General features: G+C 44.3%; 1 protein-coding gene across 1 annotated transcript in view; it reads left to right on the forward strand.

The window, feature by feature from the left end:
- Positions 1-20,114, forward strand: part of Gkap1 (G kinase anchoring protein 1) — a 36,967-nt gene extending 16,853 nt beyond the window's left edge. The window contains exons 6-11 of the mRNA XM_032884526.1: positions 5,594-5,616; positions 11,857-12,009; positions 14,903-15,004; positions 17,449-17,512; positions 19,011-19,081; positions 19,918-20,114. Coding sequence (XP_032740417.1) covers positions 5,594-5,616; positions 11,857-12,009; positions 14,903-15,004; positions 17,449-17,512; positions 19,011-19,081; positions 19,918-20,016 — 512 coding nt within the window. The 3' untranslated portion in view covers positions 20,017-20,114. The remainder of the gene's footprint in view (positions 1-5,593; positions 5,617-11,856; positions 12,010-14,902; positions 15,005-17,448; positions 17,513-19,010; positions 19,082-19,917) is intronic.
- Positions 20,115-20,249: the final 135 nt, after the last annotated feature.

Raw genomic sequence — 20,249 nt, forward strand, 5'->3', positions numbered from 1 at the left:
AGGCTGGGATCAGACACAGAAGCTTGCTTGTGCTGGCCCAGAATCTACTACCTGAGCTCTACCCCAGCCCCATTTTGAGTCTTTTTTTTTCGGAGCTGGGGACCGAACCCAGGGCTTTGCGCTTGCTAGGCAAGCGCTCTACCACTGAGCTAAATCCCCAACCCCATTTTGAGTCTTTTTATAGCTGTATGTATTTCGATTACTTTTCTAGTTTTGTTTTGTCCGTTTACCATTTAGAGTATGAAGTTGTAACCCGCGTTTCGGTTCACTTGGGACAGCCATGTAGGGTAACTAACTGCAGGGAATCTCCAACAAACTGACGCTCACTGGTTCACAGTTATGGAGGTGAGGAAGGAAGTTCAGTGTCAAGGTGCCAGGGTCTGTCAGAGTGATGCTTGCTGTGCAAAAGAGCAAGAGAGACAAAAGGTTCTGTGTGACTTCCTGGGGAGATAAGAACAAATGTTTATTCACTCAGGAGAGGGCGCCAAGAGCAGACCAGGAACAGTTGCCTCCAAGTCTAGCTTGCTGAGCCAATGAGTTTACTGGATTTTCCTACAGAAGTATGGGTGAGAGGTCACCTGTAGGACAGCTGAATCACCTCAGCTTGGGTAATAGCTCAGCTCGAACACGGAACCCTGGAGACTTCTGCCCACACAGCAGACAGGTCTGTGTAGGGTCTCTGCTGCCCATGCAGGCTCAGGTTTAGCCTATGTGGGGCTTGCAGAAGTGTAGGAGTCTCCCTTCTCTCTGGGAAACCTTATCTCTGGGTCTCTGACCATCTCATTCTCCTTGTAACTTTCCTGGCTAGCTCTTGAATCTAATAATTTTCTTAAAGTTCTTACCCATTTGTTTGGATTTTGGGTGGTGGTTGATATTTACAAGTGTGGCTCTGAGATATTTTTGGCAATTCAGGAACCTGGCCACCCTTGTTCTCTGGTACTGAGAAGCCATCAGCACGTGACGGTTTCCAAGAGGAATCTGTGGTGGTTTTGAGTGTCTTTGTTCTGTTTGTGCCCCTTCTGGGGTGAATATGACCCTGTCTGTTGTTTTACATGTGTTCTTGTGAGTCTTCTCTTAGATCTATGATCAGGGGAAGGTGCCTGGTGTGGATCTCCTGACCTCCTCCCTGTGCCTTCTCTGTGTGCATCTGCTGCAGCGCTGCAGCCTGTGCTGCGGGGCCAAGGCTACCTTCAGTGCTGTGCTGCCTTCTCTACAGGAGCCGTCTGCACGTGCTGATGGTGTGCTTGGCTGTTCCCGCAGGCTTTCCTTTGAGAAAAAGAATCATACGTGCCTCATTGCTATTTTCTATAGCTCCCCTTCTCCTTTTTTTTTTTTTTTTTTTTTTTTTTTGGTTTTTTTTTTTGGTGTTGGGGACTGAAACCAGGGCCTTGGGCTTCCTAGCAAGGGCTCTCCCACTGAGCTAAATCCCCAACCCCCCTTGGCACTTTTTATCATAACCATTTGTACACAAACTCCTGGTCTCACACTCACCATCTTCCCTGATTTTTTTGGTGAAAGTGTCTTAGAGCACCAAGTGCAGTGTTTCCAGACCTGGGATCATTCACGGTGGGTTGTTTCCCAAGGGACAGAGGCTAGAAGCAAGGTTCTCTTGCTTAATAGTTTTCCAATGGCAATTATATTTTAACATGAATTTTACAGTGACAAAATTTAAAACAAATCTGTTTAGCAATAACTATTTGAGGGCTTAAAACTTAAATCAGTCAGTAGGACTCTGTAAAACTTAGTAAATATTTACCTTGTTGTACTGAATTTGTCCCTTTTCTAAAACTAACTAAAAGTAAAACCTGATATTTTTACTTTTGAGAAAGTTAAATATAATAGCTGGAGTTGTGGTCTGTGCCTGTAATCCCGGAACGTGGGATGCTGAGGCAGCAGGATTGTTGGTTCCAGGCCAGCCTAGGCTGCATTGCGAGACGATCTTTCTAACAGAGCAAGTGAAGACACACTGTCCTAACTCTTGCTTGAACTTGTAGTGGACTTAAAATAAGTCCTAAGGGTTTAGCCATTACTGATTACCTGTCAAGTTATAGTTTAGAAATTAAAATTTCTTGTTCTAAAAACATAGATTTTAGAATGAGATTGTTGTGGTCATTGACAAGTAGCAAAGACAGGGATCCTGCTGGCCACTGAACATTAAAGACAGGCAGACCTCGGGTTGGGGATTTAGCTCAGTGGTAGAGTGCTTGCAAGGCCCTGGGTTCAGTCCTCAGCTCCGAGGGGGGGAAAAAAAAAAAAAAGACAGGCAGACCTCAAAGCTTCTTGTAATAGGGAGCCAGGCAACAGCCACGATTCATAATTAACAACCTACACACACAATTTCTACATGTGACTGGGATCTTCATATTCTCCTGTCTGCTGAAATCGGGGATTACTAACCAGTGCTCTCTCTGTCTATGTTAGTTAGAACCACTGCTGACAGGGTAAGCCGCTGTCTACACATTGACACAGTAGGAAGCCATTTGGATTGTAGGCACTATGCCTTAACAGTAGACACGGACATTATTCTCTAAGGAGAGATGCTGTCCTGAAAACTAAGTAGAAAATCTAAATAAAGTTTTCAGAAACTAGCTTTTCTGTGAAACTAAGAGTAAACATAGAAGTTTTTGCTTTTGTTCAAGAATCAAGAAAGTTCTTCCTAGGGTTGGAGAGATAGCTCAGAAATTAAGTGCTTGATTCTTTTACAAGAGGAGCTATGTTCCGGTCCCAGCAACCATGTCAAACAGCTCATAATTATCTCTAACTCCAGTTTCAGGAACTGAAACACACACACACACACACACACACACACACACACACACACACACACACACTAAATCCTAAAAAAAAAAGTTTTCCTATAGTCCAAGTAAGCTACTTTGGTCTAAGGATAAAGCACACGCAAAAGTAAAACATTAAAGTTTACCAAGAATTTTTTTTATATATATAATACATTTTGGGTCTATGGACATGGCTCAGCAGTTAGGAGTAGTTAAGGCTGCTGTTCCAGGAGACCCTTTTTCAGTTTCCAGCACCACAACTGTCTTACCGTTTCAAGGAAACCAACTCCCTCTTCTGACCTCAGTACCACTTGACAAACACGCTGGCCTCACACTACTAAGAGGATAGAGTTTTGGGAAATTATAGAAAAGGGGCAGCAAACCACACTGCACTGGGCACCAGCAGGCCTCATGGCACCGGTGGGCTGTCCTCGTCTCGGCCCGGCCCAGAGCTCCTGAAAACTCCACCCGATTTGCTGAGTTCCCATGGCAGGTTGCTAACATGCCAGCTCCATGCATCCAAATTCTGCTGCTGGCTGGGGTGCCCTGTACCTTTCTCTGGAACTCAGTTGAGTCGCTGCATGAAGGAAACACCCCACAAACTTACTTTAGAATCAACAGGTAACTCAGTCTCTGGGCACAGCTACTAACATCCTAACTAGTGAGCCATACGGAGTTAACTCCTCCTGTGGCGGATCCTGACGGATCCATCTAACTGGGGGGGTGGGGGGGTGGGGAGGGCGCTCTAGTTTGCTACATCTTCTACCCCAAGCCTCTCTCTGTCCAAAAAGCCCCAAGTCCCTTTTCTCCTCCTCTCTTACCCCCTACAGCACAGAAGTCCCACCTACTTCTTGCCCGGTGATTGGTCCCCTGAAATCTTTATTCATTAGGGGAAGGTCCTAGCCACAGGGTAGTTTTTTTAATGTTGTTAAATTTTGTAATTTTATCATTTTTAACTCTGTACCTACCTGGTCCCTGTGGAGGTCAGAAAAGAGCATCCGACACCCTAGGACAGGAGGTAAGGCAGCTGTAAGCCGCTTGTGGGTACTGAGAGTCAAACCCATGTCCTCTGCAAGCACAACCAGTGCTGTTAGTCACTAGCTATCTCTTCAGCCCTAACCTTTTTAAAAAGAAAAAACAACCTTTAGATTTAGGCAGAGGTAGGGCTGGAGTACAGCTCTCTGTGGGGGGCTTGTCTACCATGCAGCATGACCTGCCTCCATAGTGTGTGTCTGTAATTCAGCGTTGAAGAGGTGGAGGCAGGAGGATTAGAAGATCAGCTTCCTCCTCAAAAGTCAGCCTGGGATACTGAGGCACAAATACATGTCAACAATACTTTTTTTTTTTTTTTTTTCTGTTCTTTTTTTTTTGGAGCTGGGGACCGAACCCAGGGCCTTGTTAGGGCCTCGCTTGCTAGGGTACAGCGCCTGCTGAGCTAAATCCCCAACCCTCAACAATGCTTTCTAAAGCTCCAATCCATTCCATGTGATTCTTAAGTTGCAAGCAACAGTATTAATTAGCTACGAGAGTCTGGCAAAAGGAAGCTGCAGACGCTCACAGTTTGTGTTGATCAAAAACGCTATGATTTTGGATTTCCTTGGATTATGGCATCATGTTGCTAAGTAGAACATACCAGAAAAATTAGTTGATGTGTTCGATTGGTTTGATGTGAATTAATGATGTTGACATTGACTGTGTTTGGTACTGTTCTCAGAACAAATGATGTAGAAATGAGGCAGTCTTTTTTTTTTTTCTTTTTTGAGTGGGGACCCGAGGGGCCTTGTTTGGTAGGCGCCTGCCACTGAATAAATCCCCAACCCCGAGGCTTTCTAATCGCTGGTCACAAGAAAGGCATTCTGGGGTTGGGGATTTGGCTCAATGGTAGAGCTGCCTAACAGGCAACCCTGGAGTTCGAGCCGTCCCCAGTTCAAAAAAGAAAAGAAAAAAAAAAAAAAGAAAGGTATTCTGTCAGGCTCTTCTTTGAGGTGATAATTGTTTGTAGGCAAGAACGTTGCCAAGTAGATAGCTAATCACCTAACGTAAGTGCATGTCCCTGTTATTATCCTGACCACCCTAGAGTCACATAGTTGGTCTTGCCTTGTGCTTCAGACTGCGCTGTCCCCTCCCTCCTCCTCTGTTACTCCTGCCTAGGAGAGCTTTGTAGAGTTTCTGTGTCTACGGTTTGCTTCATCTGTAATTATCACTGTTCTATTGTTGAATTCTATAAATAATATATGTTAGGGGTTTCATTACAGTACAATCAGATCATTTTGTGCATCTAAAATAATATAGCTAATAGCTTTTTTTTTTTTTTTTTTTTTTTGAGCTGGGGACTGAACCCAGGGCCTTGCACTTTCCAGGCAAGTGCTCTACCACTGAGCTAAATCCCCAACCCCTAACTAATAGCTTTTAAGGCCATAAATTACTATATTTTTCATTTCTTTCAACAAAGAGTATTTTCAGTTAATAGCCCTCTGATTTGAGACATAGATGTATCTGCTCAATTGTCTCTCCTCTGAAAACTACATATAGCCAGGTAACTGAGCTATGTATAAAACTCACATGCTTAAAATTGAATGCTATCCCCTGGAGCAGTGGCGTCCACTAGGACATGAGGTATAGCCCTAAACTGAACACAGCTAGCAAGTCTGTGCTAGATTTTAACCTCCTGAGCCTAATGTTAGTCAGATGTGAATCTTAGAAAACCGAGTGTGTAACACTTTATTACATTCTTCAGCTACTTTTTTTACATGTTGAAATATTTGTATTTGTTAATTCTAGTCTGTAAAACTTTTCTTTTCTTTTTTCATTTACAGATCATATTAGTAAAAAGACAGAGGTAAGTTTCACTGATTGTCCTGTAGAAACACTGAAGGTAGTGTACTTTAATGAATAGCAGTAAGTCTTTTTCTAGAGACATGGCCACAAAGGTTTGCCTGCACTAAACTCATGTTTCTGGTGTTATAAGGATATAAATGCAGTAGAATAGAAAGTGGTTATTTGCATAAACTACAGTTTCATCTGGCATCGCTATCCTAATCTGTGAATATATCATCTTAAAAATCAAAGAAGTAACTTAGTCTCCAAATCTGTATTTCAATCTTTGTACTTATATGTGTGTTCATTCTTTTGTACTGAGGAAAGCATATGTGTGCACAGGTGTGTGTTCACAGTGTGTATGCAAAGCTGTTTGTGTGTTTGTGAATGGCTGTGTGGGGAGGCCAGGGAGCAAGTGGAGATGTCATTCCTTACTGCCCTCTACCTTCATGGACCCATACGGAACAAGAAGAAAACTGACTCTTACAAGTTGTCCTCTGACCTCTGCATGTGTCATGGTACACATGTCCCCCACCTGTGGCTTATTCTTCTAGGTGTGGTGATCTGTATTTACAGATTGCACACCTGGGAGGCAAGGCAAGAGGCCGTAGTTTAACAGCCGGGGCTACATAGCAAGTCCTGAAACAAAAAACCAAAATACAGAAAATCCAGAACAAAAACAAAACAAACCCCCGAGGCTGGCAAGATGGCTCCACACATAGAGGTGCCTATGCCACGCCTGGCCAGTATCACCTGTTACAATACTTGAATAGTGGGGAAGGGGAAAGTGTGTGTGGATGGGCTCCTGTGAAGACTGTATTGAGATGTAGTAAGGATCTTTACATTGTAAAGCGGGATGTCTGTCCTGAAAGGGGTTATATGACACCCTTAGAACGGGGTCACAGTGAGAACACGTTAGACTGCCGTGCAGTCGAGGGCCAGCGGTCGGAGGTAGAAGAGCACCCTGTGCAGAGCTGCAGCCCCGCTGGGACAGTGCAAGGCCCAGGTTCAGAGGGAGGGGAAGGAACAATGGGAAGTGGTATTTAATAGGTTGTCTGATGTCCAGTCCTGGCCTCTGCACACATGTGCAGAAGCCCTCAAACAGACACAAACACATCCAAGACCAGACTGCAGGCTACCACTGGCATGCTGCTCTGAGAAACTTAGAGGAACATGTACATAGATACTGATATCTGTGCGTGTGATGACCAGGCCTACCTTTACATCTTACCCAAGAAAAGATCTAGAACAAATCCAGTCGCTTATCTTTAGTAGAGGTTTAGAAGTAGTGAAGAGTCAACTTAAGGAGAGCAAAACTTAGACAATGTGCTCAAAACCAGTGCTTAACCTAAATATAGATCAACCCTCAAGAGGGGCATCGGAGGTAGGTGAGGTTCAGGGCTCAGACTATAAGAGAAGGGTGCTGAGAAGAAGCAGTTGGGCAGCTGGAGATGTTGCTGATGGGGGAGCATTTGCTTGCTGTGAAATTGGCCTGGGGCTGAGTCCCAGAAAATCTAGGGAACGGAAACTCTGATAACTCACCTGGTCTCTCCAACAACAACATGTGAGGAGAAAAGTGGGCTGTGGAAAGGGGTGTTTTCTAGACTAGAAGAGCTCACCAGCCATGACACACAGGCCTTACTCAGATTATGCCATGGTGTCCCTATTGCAAAGTCCCTAAGCCAAACAAGTGTATGGGGTGAGGTAAGACAGACAGAGTGAAGTTATGTTTAGTGCTGTTTGCATAATAACAAAGAATGGAGGTGATCCACAGGAATGCAGGGTCGGATTACTCCGTGGAGGAAGACGTGTGTGGGAGAGTGCAGAGTGGACGGCACACATAGCTCACGCTCTAGTCTCCCAGAGAAAGGAGGTGGTGGCTGGCTCAGTGGGCAAAATAACAGTTTATTTGAGTTGTATAATTTGCAATAAATTTACTATTGCATGTATATAACTAAGGCATGGAGACAGAGAATCAAAATATAGTGTCCTAGATATAGTAAGCAATTGCTTTGCCACTGAGCTAAACTCCAGCCCCATTTATAATATACTGAAAGAGTTGTATGGCCGTGATCATAGTCTAGACGTAGAATTGTCTATGATCTCCCAGAGTTCCCTTGTACTCCTCTCTTGAGTCCCTGACAGTGACTATTTGTTTTTAATTTCTACAGATTTGCATTCCCTGGTAACCTCTGAACACCCCAGTGTGGTCTCTTATGATTGATTATTTCCCTTGGCAGACAGAGTGTTGTTAGGTTGATGCATGTTGCATTGGTCAGTAATTCATTCCGCTAGACACGGTCACACAGCATCCCGACACCAAGGAGGCAAGGCCATCCTGGTCTACATAGTTCCAGGCCAGCCTGCCCTACAGAGGTAGACCCTGTCTCAACAGGCAAATAACAGTTCACTCGGCTTTACTGCTGAGTTAGCGCATGGCTATAGTGCTTTCTGTTCAGTCAGTCAGTGTGATGTTTATGTGGTTCTGTGTTTTTCCTTCTCTCAGGAGGCTGTCTTGGATTACAATTGCTAGATTGTATAGTGATCTTACTTTGTCAGAGTGGGGGTTGGAATTGTTTGCTTATTTGTAATGTCCTAGAGAGCCCAGGGCCTTAAGCGTTTACTACTATGTTACATCCGAAGACCTTCTAAGTTTTAACTCTTTCAAACACGATCTCACCAAGTTATCTAGACTGGGTTTGAACTCTAGGCAAGCCTTGAACTGGTGATCCTCCTGCCTCAGCCTCCCAACCAGCTGGGGTTATAGCCTACAGCAGGAGACCCGGCTGACATGTCTGACTGTTTAGGAGCCTGTCAAATTGCTTTAGAGAGTGGGTGTGGTATTCCCTAGTCTCACCAGTGGTGTGTAAAGAGTTGTAGTTTCTACACACCCTTGCCAGGACCTAGTGGACATGTAGTGGGTCTCACTGAATTTCAAACGCATTTTCCTGGTAACTGATATAATTATGGGCTTGTCAAAATTTTCTGAACAGTCTTCTCAAATCTTTTACCAAATTTAAGTGTTTTATATGTGTCATTCAGAAATACTGAGGGGCTAAGATTGGGGCTGGGAACCCTGGTGAGAGGAGGAGCAGTCAAAGGGTGGCCGGCATGGTGGGCTTGCCCTTGGTTTCAGCACAGAGGCATGGGTCTCAGAACGCAAGGCCAGCCAAAGTGAATAGTGAAAAAGTAAGGTCTGTCTCAAAGCTCAGTCAAGCAAATGGGGCCACTCAGAGTGTCAGTCCAGAAGCTGTCAGCATCACCACCATGCTGGCCCTGTCCTGTGCTTTAAAGTGAGGTCTTGCCAGAATATGGCAGTGGCTCCTGGGCATCATAAGCCTTGATTGCTTAGTGGGCTACGTGCTCTGTCCTGGTGTTTGTGAGACTCAGGTAAAAGAGTGCCTGTATGCTCTATAGAACATGAAGTTCTCTACAGCTAATTAACTAGTTTACATTGATGTACAAATAAATTTCCATTGAGACATTTCCGTTTCTTGGGTGATGTGCAGGTAAACACTGAGCAGCCATGGATTGAAGTATGGGTGACTTCACAGAGAGTGGACTTGAGAAAACTCAGTACTGTAGTCAGAAGACCAGTGGGGACAGGAGAGCATTTCCTTTAGTCTCTGCATGATAACAGTGTCCATTACAGAGTGTGCAAAACCATATCTTTAATACTGCCATTGTTTATACAGTTTATGCAATGCAGATATAAAGCTACAGTAATGGAGTCTGTGATACTGAGAATGGACAGTACTGAGAGTGGACATAGAAGTCGATGGAATTAGGAGTCCAGAAATAAAATTTGATATTTGTATTGGCTTGATTTTTGACTTTGAGAGCCAGAACAATTCAGCATGGGAAAATAGTCTTCTCCATGAACAAATGCTGGATATCTCTGTGCAGAGGAGTTCATTTGGATGTCTTCTGCATATACAGAAAAACTAACTCAGCATGGGCCACAGGAGTGTGGAGTGTATGTGAACCTAAAACCAAGCCAGCACCCAGCCACGGATGCCAGTGAGGCTGTGCATGGGTTTGAGCCCCAACAGCACACAGGCAGATCTAGGTGGAAAGGTTTGCTAACCGTAGGATGGAATCCCGAGTCTTAGAGGAGGACAGAAGTGAAGTGGTCAGTGCTCACACGCACACGCACTGAGTTCAACCCTAGCTTAGAAAAAAATTAAACTTCTGTGCTATATAGAAGACAACATGAAAAATTTGCTAAGGCAACCCTTGTAATGAGAGAAAATATTTATAAATAATATTTAATGAGATGTTAATTTAAAATACATAATTTTTGTGAACATGTTCATGTATATGTGCATGTGTGTGTTTGTGGGGGCCGAAGGTCAGTGTCCAGTGTCTTCCTTGATTGGTCTTCACCTTTTTACTGTGTTGGGGTGTGTGTGGTGGCAAACCATTTTATTCACAGACTTGAAAGTGGGAGGGTATAGAAGAGATCCACGAAATCTGATGTCCTTGCAGGATAGATTTTCTGACCTCTCTGTCACTAACTGGGATTTGTCGCTGTGCTCAGCATTTTACAGTACATAAATTATTTTCTTTTACATGTATATTTCTTATAAATAGACATGTATGCCTGGGGACCATGTCTGGGACAGGTCTGTACACTTGAGGCCAGGGGATGCTGCCACATGCCCAGAGCTAGAGTTCTAGGCTGATCTGAGCCACCCAGAGTGCACACTGGGAAATGCAGCACACACCCCAACTGTGGGCCGTCTCTCTTGACAGAAGTAAGCAGGTGAGTATCTCAGTTAAAAAGTGAGCAGAGTGAACTGAGACCAGGACCCCCGTTGAAGGAATCAGAGAAAGAACTGGAAGAGCTTGAAGGGGCTCGAGACCCCTTATGAACAACAATGCCAAGCAACCAGAGCTTCCAGGGACTAAGCCACTACCTAAAGACTATACATGGACTGACCCTGGGCTCCAACCTCATAGGTAGCATTGAATATCCTAGTAAGATCACCAGTGGAAGGGGAAGCCCTTGGTCCTGCCAAGACTGAACCCCCAGTGAACGTGATTGTTGGGGGGAGGGCGGCAATGGGGGGAGGATGGTGAGGGGAACACCTATAGAGAGGGGGAGGGGCTAGGGGGATGTTGGTCCGGAAACTGGGAAAGGGACTAACACTCGAAATGTAAATAAGAAATACTCAAGTTAATAAAAAAAAAAAAGTGAGCAGAGGTTCTAAGTAAACATCTCTCACAAAAGATTCTACAGTATCCAGTAAACCCATAAATCTTAAAACTAACGACCTGCTCCATCAGCCATAGGGAAATGCAGTTCAAAGCCCTGATGAAATGGGCATTCACTCCATCAGGGTGTGAGTGATGGAGAATGACAGCATAGTGCTGAGAATATAGGTGTTAGTTAGAGCTGTCTCCTGTTGCTGCCAGGTTGTGAGACCGTGAGCTGCCTGGAGCGCTAGCTGGGACGTCTCAGAAGGTTAAAGGTAGACTTGGACACCACCCAGCAACCTTACTCCTAGGTAGATGCCCGACAGAACTGGAAACACCCATGAGCACCTTGTGGATAAGTGTTCAGAGCAGCACTAGTCACGACTCACAGAAGAGCTGTTCATCGGACTGACAAGAAAGAGTGTAAAATGTGATAGTATGTGGTAGTGAAAGTGAAGTCCTAGTCCATGCTATCCCATGGCCGAGGCTGGCTAGCATATTAGTAGATCAAAGCAGTTTGGAGCAGAAAACACAATATTCTGTTTATGGGAAATGTGCAGAATAGATTTGTTTATAAAGACAGAGTATTAGTGCTGCCTAGGGCTGAAGAGAATATCTGAGAGAGCATGACTGCGGAGGAGTGCGGGGGAGGAGGACAGAGAGCTGCTGGTGGTGACAGTTGCACCACTCTGATCTGCACGGGGCTTTTCCATGGTAACGGACTGAACTGTGTGGTGTGTGTATAACAGGGCTAAAAGACCAACAGTGCCTGGACATGCTGTTCAGGGCCACACTCTCGGTCTGTGAGGAGCTAGGCAGGAGAATCAAGTCCCAGACCAAGCTGGGCTCTGCTGTAAGACCCTGCCTCTGGAAGGTGTCGTCATGGGAAGCTTCCAAAATAGGGAGAAGTGAGAGACGCTGGTCAGGCGTGCCACTCCTGCAGACAGGGGAGAGTGACTATCTCCTAGCAGCCTTTCTTTTCTTTCTCCCTCTAGTGACTTCATGAGGCTTAGTGAATGTGTGTGTGTGTTGAATGGTAGTAACTCATGGTTCATTTTGACAGGAATCGAATTCTTCTCAGCCTTTATCACATGATGGAGGCTTCTTCAATAGACTGGAAGATGATGTTCATAAGATTCTTGTTAGAGAAAAAAGGAGAGAGCAACTTACAGAGCACAACGGAACAGACAACTGTCCTGCTCCAGAGCACAACCAGGCATGTAAATACCATTCTCTTAAAAGCACAGTGAGTTTCCTTGTTCATTTTAAGGGAAGTAAACCGCAGCTTCAGTTCTAATTGTCTGCGTACAGTTTTAGGATATTAGTCTTCATTCTGTGACGGATGATGTGAACGTGCGGTTACTCACTGATGACGTGGGGCTTGTGCGACGGGACCATACCCAATAGTTCAGAACTGGTACCCTCAGGGGCCCTGCTCTCCTGCTAGAAGTCCGGTTGTGTAAGGACAAGCATATGGTCACATGGCTTCAGTACTGTATGAGGCCGGAGGGCAGCGCGGTGCAACAGGAAGAGAATAGATGTGGAAACCAAACGAATATAATAAAAACATCAGTGTCGCAACTCCTCTGTGGTCTTGCACGAGGAACATGATTGTTTCCTTTTCTACGTGGACTTTAGGAGACTTAGAGATTATAAGTTAACGTGCTTAGCAGAGTATATTGTTCACAGTACCCATTTAATAGTTGTTTTATAGATGCAGAGTTGTGAGTACAAGAATAGTATACTCAGATTGGACATTAAGACGGGTTTCTGCAGAGGAACTAACGCTTGAACTGAAAGATCACAGGACAGAGAATCTGATCATGCAAAGATGAGGAGGAAGAAACTAGGATGTCTTCAGTAAAACCACAGACACGGTCTGATTGAAAGCAACGTAATTCAAAGAATGCTGTGCAGGGGTATGGTGAGGTAGATTGGGAAGGCTCATACGATACTTAATGCCTAACTTGTGTTTTAGTCTGTAGACAGAAAAGAATTTTTGGAAAATTTTGAGCATAATAAGCTTGTATTTAGTAATAATTTTATCTCTGAGTCTGGGAACAGTTAAAGTGAGATGAAGAGTGTGCATAGGGCTAGATGACAGTCAGCGGTGAGGAGACTGACGGCAGAGCACGCTGGGCTGAGTGCAGAGTGCTGTAGCCATCTGAAAACAGTCAGGGCCAGCCTGTGGTAGCACACACGTTTAATCCCAGCACTTGGGAAGCAGAGGCATGTGGATCTCTGAGTTCAAGGCCAGCCTGGTCTAAATGAGAGAGTTCCAGGGTATCCAGGGCTACACAGAGGAAATGCTGTCTTGAAAACCAGAGAGATCAAGGCCCTGGGTTCAGTCCCCAGCTCCGAAAAAAAAAAAGAAAAAAGAAAAAAGAAAACCAGAGAGATGGGCATGACTTACGCTGGAGTAATTCCACACGTGGTTGTTGTGTTGCTGTGGTTAATGATTTATGTGGGGGCAGGAGTTGTTTTTGGTTTTTCAAGACACTTGATCTGTATAGCTTTGGCTGTTCTAGAACTCACTCTGTAGACCAGGCTATCCTTGAACTCACAGAGATCTGCCTGCTTCTCTTTCCTGCGTGTGTGCCAGCCCTCCACCTCAGCTCGACACATGTAGTATGTGCAAAAGCCAGTTGTTCATAGAGCACAGTCAGTCAAAAAATTAACTATACTACAGATGACAACATGGAGAGTTCAAACACGCTGTGGAGGAGAAAAGTCCATTTTAATTAGATTACTCTATTAAAGTAATACATACCAGAAGTGGTGTCTCCAGGCTGTAATCCTAGTGCTTGAAAGGCCAAGAAGGATCCTCTGGCCTCCATGTGTGCCTGCATGTATAGGCACATGATGAACGGATGAACGGCCTGCATGTGAACACACAAGATGTATGGGCGGATGTATGAACAGACGGACAGATGGATGGATGGGTAACGTACATACGTATCATCAGACAAGATGGCAGACTAGAGAATGGCTCTGTGCAAGCCAGTGAAGCTTTAAGAAAAGCAGAATAAGAAAAACACTAGACTCTATTCCACAGAGGGAACAGCTTTGGAAACCCACAGAGGAAATGAACAGAGCCTGGGAAGAGCTGAAGCACAGGCAGGCAGCACAGGGAGCCAGCAGAGTTTCTGCACTTGGCCCTGTCTGGAAGGAGGGAAGCAGAAGCCACTCCACAGCCATTTGCTTTTCCATTGTCAAGTGTACCAGGGTCAAGCCTTCAAGAGGAGTCTGGTCACTGGGAAGATACTCAAGCCAGTACATGAGAAAATCACAAGCCTAAAGCACAAGACCATTGTAACAGAGAACACCCAGCTTCAGAGCTATAAACAATGAGAAGGGTGCAGGCCAGTCAGTCATTTCAGACGTTTCCAGAGAAATGAAGAGTGTGACCTTTGTCTTGCCTGGGTTTAACTTGTGGGCTCAAATAAATAGTCCTCTGCCTTGTAGACACTGGGGCCACAGCATGGGTCACCATATTCAGCTCAAAGTCATCTTGTGCCATCTCCCATCCCTGCAGCCACCCTTGATGGCACCCTCCTCTTTGGACACTGCTCAGCAGTTTGTCTCCTGGTTAACCTTGGCTATGTTGCTTGTTGATGTGACCTCCATGCTCACTAGACGTGTTTCACAGGACAGAACTGTTGTTGCGGTCCTTTCCCCATGCACCTAGAAGCTACTCATGGAGCATGTGTGCGCTCCTCTGCAGGAGAATGGAACCAGGAACCAGGTTACAGTCATCAGCAGAGCCAGGCCTCATGGCACACACCTTTCATTCCTGCATAAGGAGCCAGACACAGGCGGACGGATCTCTGAACTTCGACCTCACCTGGTTCATATGCTGAGGTCCAGGACAGTGAGTTCTAGACAGCCAAGGCTACACAGAGAAATGCTGTCTCAAAAAACAAAAAAATTCACTTGCTTTCACTGTGTGTGACTAGAATCATGTAATTGAGTGAAGGTGGAGATGTAGTATTTAAAGTTGCTGAGAAAATTAAGTCTGTACTTTTCCTCTTCACCTTTTTACAAACTACTGCTGTAAACTATGATAGGCGGAACAGTCTTGGTCAAAAGCAGTATTTTTCTTTCTTCAGGAAGTGGGTCTAAAAGATGGAAGAATTGAAAGACTGAAGTTAGAACTCGAAAGGAAAGATGCAGAAATTCAGAAGCTGAAAGCTGTGGTCACTCAGTGGGAGGTATGTATCACTTACCTTGTAGAAGAGAAGAATGGTGGGTTTATATTTGCTGGGCTCTTATATAGTTTTTATTCAGTTGCTAGAAACCGTCTCCATCAGGTTGTCTAACTGATTATTCACTTAAAGTCTGAATGATGGCATAAATTTTGTTATAAAATACATAATTTATTACTTAGATACATAAACCATTGTAAGCATGTGGTTCAGTAGCATTGTTTGTTTAGTTTTTCTTTGTTTTGAGTCAGGATCTCACTCTGTAGACCAGGCTGGCTTCAAATTCACAGAGATCAGCCCGCATCTGCCTCCCAGTGCTGGGATTAAAGGCTCAGTGATGTTAAGTGCCTTCCATTACTGTGTGACCCTTGCTGTGTTTCCATGCAGAAACCATAGCAACTAAACTGCTCACAACTCCCACCCTTCCCAGCAACCGTTCACCTGTGTGAGCTGCCTCTTCTTGATCCTTGGCTTTGGTAGAATCACACAGTTTTTGTCCTTTTCTCTCTGGCTTATTTCTTTAACATAATGTTTTTAAGGCTCCTCCGTTATAGGATTTCCCAGAATTTGATCCATGGTCCTACATTCTCGTACACGTACACACTGCATTTTGTGGGTGGGTGCACAGGGATCTGCGATCCTGCTTTCAGTTCTGAGTATTTGAATGACTTAAGAGTAGAATTGCTGGGTATTCATTGTTTTGTTCCTGTGTCTTCCAAGCAACTGTTATTTTACCAGAAATGCCTAAGATTCCACACATCCTTGCTAATCCTTTAATGCAATTGTCTTCTTTTAAAGATTGATTTAATTTTTTTGTGTATATGTGTGCTTGTATGTATGCACATGTGTGTTTGGTTGCCCGTGGAATTCAGAAGGGGTCATCAGGTTCCCTGGAGCGGGAGTTACAAGTTGTTGTGACCCACCTGATGTGGGTGCTGGGAACCAAACCAGGGTTCTCTGAAAGAGCAGCCAGTGTTGATGTGAGCTAGCCCTCCAGCCCTCACAGCTGTCTTTAACCACAAACTCAGGAAGCATTCATTCCCTCACCTTCTCCTTAGACTTGGGCAAAGGCACCCCACTTCTCAGGTGTCACTTGTCTCCTAACTAATGTCAGGGCTCTGAGTGTGCACTCGTCAGGGCTCTGGGGCTGCTGGGTACAGCAGGTCTTCTTCATCTGCTTCTTAAATACTACCCAGTCAATAATTATCAACAGTTTAATCTGATAGAGTGCTGTTTAGTAAGTCACTTTCCTAGAATTTAAAATATATTTAGGACGGGAGAGATGGCTCAGGGTTAAGGGCACTGACTGCTCTTCCAGAGGGCCTGAGTTCAAATCCCAGCAACCACATGGTGGCCCACAACCATCTGTAATGGGATCTGATGCCCTCTTCTGGTGTGTCTGAAGGCAACAACAGTGTACTTATAATATAAATAAATAAATAAATAAATAAATAAATAAATAGCCAAGGTGGTGGGGCATGCCTTTGAACCCCAACACCTTGAAGGCAGAGATAAGGAGATCTCTTTGAGTTCAAGGCTGGCCTGGTCTACAGAGTGAGTTCTAGGAAGGCCAGGGCTACACAGAGAAACCCTGTCTCAAAATAATAATAATAATAGTAATAATAATAATAATAGATAAATAATATATTTAAGTCGACTGGGCTTTGGTATCATCTGGTGGTATTTGCTTGCTTTTCTGTATTTAGTGAGGCTCTAGGTTTCCCCAGCTCCATGGAAATAAAGATCAAACTGGGAAATTCTGCACATCCCTGGTAGATGTCGAGAGAAAAAATGACAAGTTTTCACATTGATGTCCTTAGGCTTTTGTCTTTTTATAATGTAATATATTGTCTTCACTAATTACTTACTGCTTATTAATATTTGAAAGTTTTTCAGACTACTAAAGGAACTGTTCAGTGAAGACTGTTTGGGGAGATAATTCTCCAGCGTTCAAACGGTCCGTGTGGGAGCACAGTTCCTTTTACTCATGAGTGTATGATATATCATTGTGAGGAGCTGAGGAAGTCCAGCACCACGCTATATTTGACAGTGGTGCTGTGGAGGAACCCCAGGTCCTGACCAGACTTGAGGCCAGCACTGCCAAAAGTTGCGGCCATGCTCTTTCTACTTTTATTGAACTAAGTTGGAATTATTTAAAGTTTTTATTTAGGGAAGAAAGAAAAAAGGATCCTTCGGGAAATTTTAATATTTTCCTGACTTCACTTTTAGCCTCTTACTTTGAAATCTTTTACATTAAATTTGTCCTTGTGCCTTCGTGTTCAGGGGTCAGACCCGTGTGCTGAGGCTTTACATTCTAACAGTAGTCTGTTTATGTCATACATGATTTATGTTTTTAAAGCAAGCATAGAATGTACAGCCCAACAAACTAAAAATAGACCATGATTTATCATTTACTTCAAAAATTAAAATTTCTTTCCTTTGACTATTAGGCAAAATATAAAGAAGTAAAAGCAAGAAATGGACAATTACTGAAAATGCTTCAGGAGGGAGAGAGTAAGTGACACTCATAACACATATATAATGCATGTGTGTGTATATATATAATGCATGTGTATGCATATATAGTGCATGTGTGTTTATATACATGTGTGTGTGCACGTGTGTGTGTGCGTGTATGTATGTGTGTGCGTGTGTGTGTGTGTGTGTGTGCGTGTGTGTGTAAACATGCACTTAGAGCATGCCTACTGCCAAAAACAGCAGAGGAGAGGGACAGGTCTCCTTGCATTGGAATTGAAACAGATGTGAGCCACCGTGTGGCTGGGAGTTGAACCCAGGTTCTTAGTGAGAGCAGCCAGTGCTCTTAGCGGCTGAGCTACCTCTCTAGCTCTCTCTCTGTTTCTTTGTGTTAGGGTCTCACTCTGTAGCTCTGGCTGGCCTGACACCTGCAGTGTGGACAGACTGGTGGTGAACTGTCTGCCTCTAAGGGCTTGGTTAGAGGCAGACACTACCACATGCAGCCTTTGTGTACTCTTTAGAATTAAAGCTAATCTTTATCTAACGATAAATCGTCCCATTACATGTTTTATCAACACAACAAAATAAAACGTTTCCTAGTGTGATATGAGTTAGTTGGAATATTATCACTGTAAGGCCTCTAAAAGCCCCTGTCGCTTAGCACATTTGCTACTATTCACGTAGAGGGTTGAGGGTCCAGTTCTTACACATTGCTGTCCCCAGCTGGGCCATGGTGATGCACAGCTTTAATCCGGCACGCTAGAGGCAGAGGTGGGTGGATCTCTTAGTTTTAGGCTAGCCAAGGCTGCATAGTGAGACCGATGTCTCAAAAAAGGAAAAATAAATAAAAATCTTGCTTTTAAGTTTAGCTAAGAAGCCAAGTGTAATGGTTTGTGTCTGCCACCCTAGCACTTTGGAGACTGAGGTAAGAGGATCAAATGTCCAAGGGCCAACCTGGGCTACAAAATAGAGTGACAGCTAAGCAGGTGAGGCTGAGCTGCTCTAACAGACATGGTAAACTTGAGTTTGATCCCTGGAACTGACATGATAGAGTGAAAGAACTGACTTCCACAGTTATCCTGACACATGTGGACTGTGACATGTGATGCATGCGCGTGCACACACACACACACACACACACACACACACACACAAACACAAACACAGAGTAAATAAGTATAACAAAAAGACAAGGAATAACATGACCTATAATAAATACTCAAGATATTTAATTTTTCCTATGCATTTTTTTCAATTTTCTTATATATCTGTCCCTAGTTATGGTAAATTGAAAAATTAATCATCACATATCTATGCAATTAATATTTCAATGCCACAGAAAAATTTAAATTACTTTTTAAAAGCTGCTAGTGTAATACTGAGGAGAATTGATGGTGAGAGACAAGAGCAGCCAGGCTCCAGGAGGACAGGGTTAGGCACCGAGGAAGAAGTCACTGTCCTGACCCACTGCTCTGCTTCGTGTCACTCAGCCCCGCGGAGGCTGAGGCAGTAACACTGCTCTTCTCCTTTCTCTCAGTGAAAGATAAGGCTGAGATCCTTCTGCAAGTGGATGAATCTCAAAGCATCAAGAATGAGCTGACAGTCCAGGTGAGCCACGGGGTGTGTTGGCTGCTCTCCTTATGCTCCTCTGAGCTCTTGATGGCTGTGCCAATCAAACAGAAACACACTCTTTACACAGGCTAGAAAGGAGTCATTGTTAGGTAAATAAAGTTTCTGTCTCTCTTACTAAACATGGGAGGTGTGTCCTAAGCAGTGTGGAGAGGCCGGGTGAGGTGGCCATGAACATGAATAACAGACAGAGCGAGAGCCCTGCTCTTGGATGTGGTGCTACTTCCCAGCGAACATGGCCTCCTGCTCTAGTGCATGCCTGTGGAGGGAGCGTGTCTCAGTCAGGGTTCCTATTCCTGCACAAACATCATGACCAAGAAGCAAGTTGGGGAGGAAAGGGTTTATTCAGCTTACACTTCCACATTGCTGTTCATCACCAAAGGAAGTCAGGACTGGAACTCAAGCAGGTCAGGAAGCAGGAGCTGATGCAGAGGCCATGGAGGGATGTTACTTACTGGCTTGCTTCCCCTGGCTTGCTCAGCTTGCTCTGTTATAGAACCCAAGACCACCAGACCAGGGACGGCATCACCCATAATGGACTGGGTCCTCCCCCCCCTCCATCACTAATTGAGAAGATGCCTTACAGCTGGGTCTCATGGAGGCATTTCCTCAGGGAAGGCTCCTTTCTCTGTGCTAACCCAGCTTGTGTCAAGTTGGCACACAGAACCAGCCAGAACAGAGGGCCTCATGGGAATCATGGGAAGAGTATCTCTGATACTGGCAGTTGTCAGATTTTATCACAGTGGAGATATTCAGAATTAATGTACTTTCCAAAAAAGGCTAAAGGATTGATCTTACTGATTATCTGGATGTAGGTGTCTTCGCTTCACGCCGCATTGGAACAAGAAAGATCTAAAGTGAAAGTATTACAGGCAGAATTAACCAAATACCAGGTATGTCTTTATGAATTCTGATGTTTTCTGTATGGCCACATTTAGAGTAGGTACAGTAAAAGAGTGAGTGTGCTGTTTTATTTTCAAGCCATAAACTATTTGCTAGATAATATTGATGATTTTTGTAAAGAAGTGGAAAGAAGGAAAAAATTAGATGTGTGTCTCTGTGTGTGTGTGTGTGTGTGTGTGTGTGTGTGTGTGTGTGTGTGTGTGTGTGTGTGTGTTTCTATTTGGGGGAGGGGGAAGCTGTATCT

The sequence above is a fragment of the Rattus rattus genome, chromosome 14, assembly GCF_011064425.1.
Source record: "Rattus rattus isolate New Zealand chromosome 14, Rrattus_CSIRO_v1, whole genome shotgun sequence".
Taxonomy (NCBI): domain Eukaryota; kingdom Metazoa; phylum Chordata; class Mammalia; order Rodentia; family Muridae; genus Rattus; species Rattus rattus.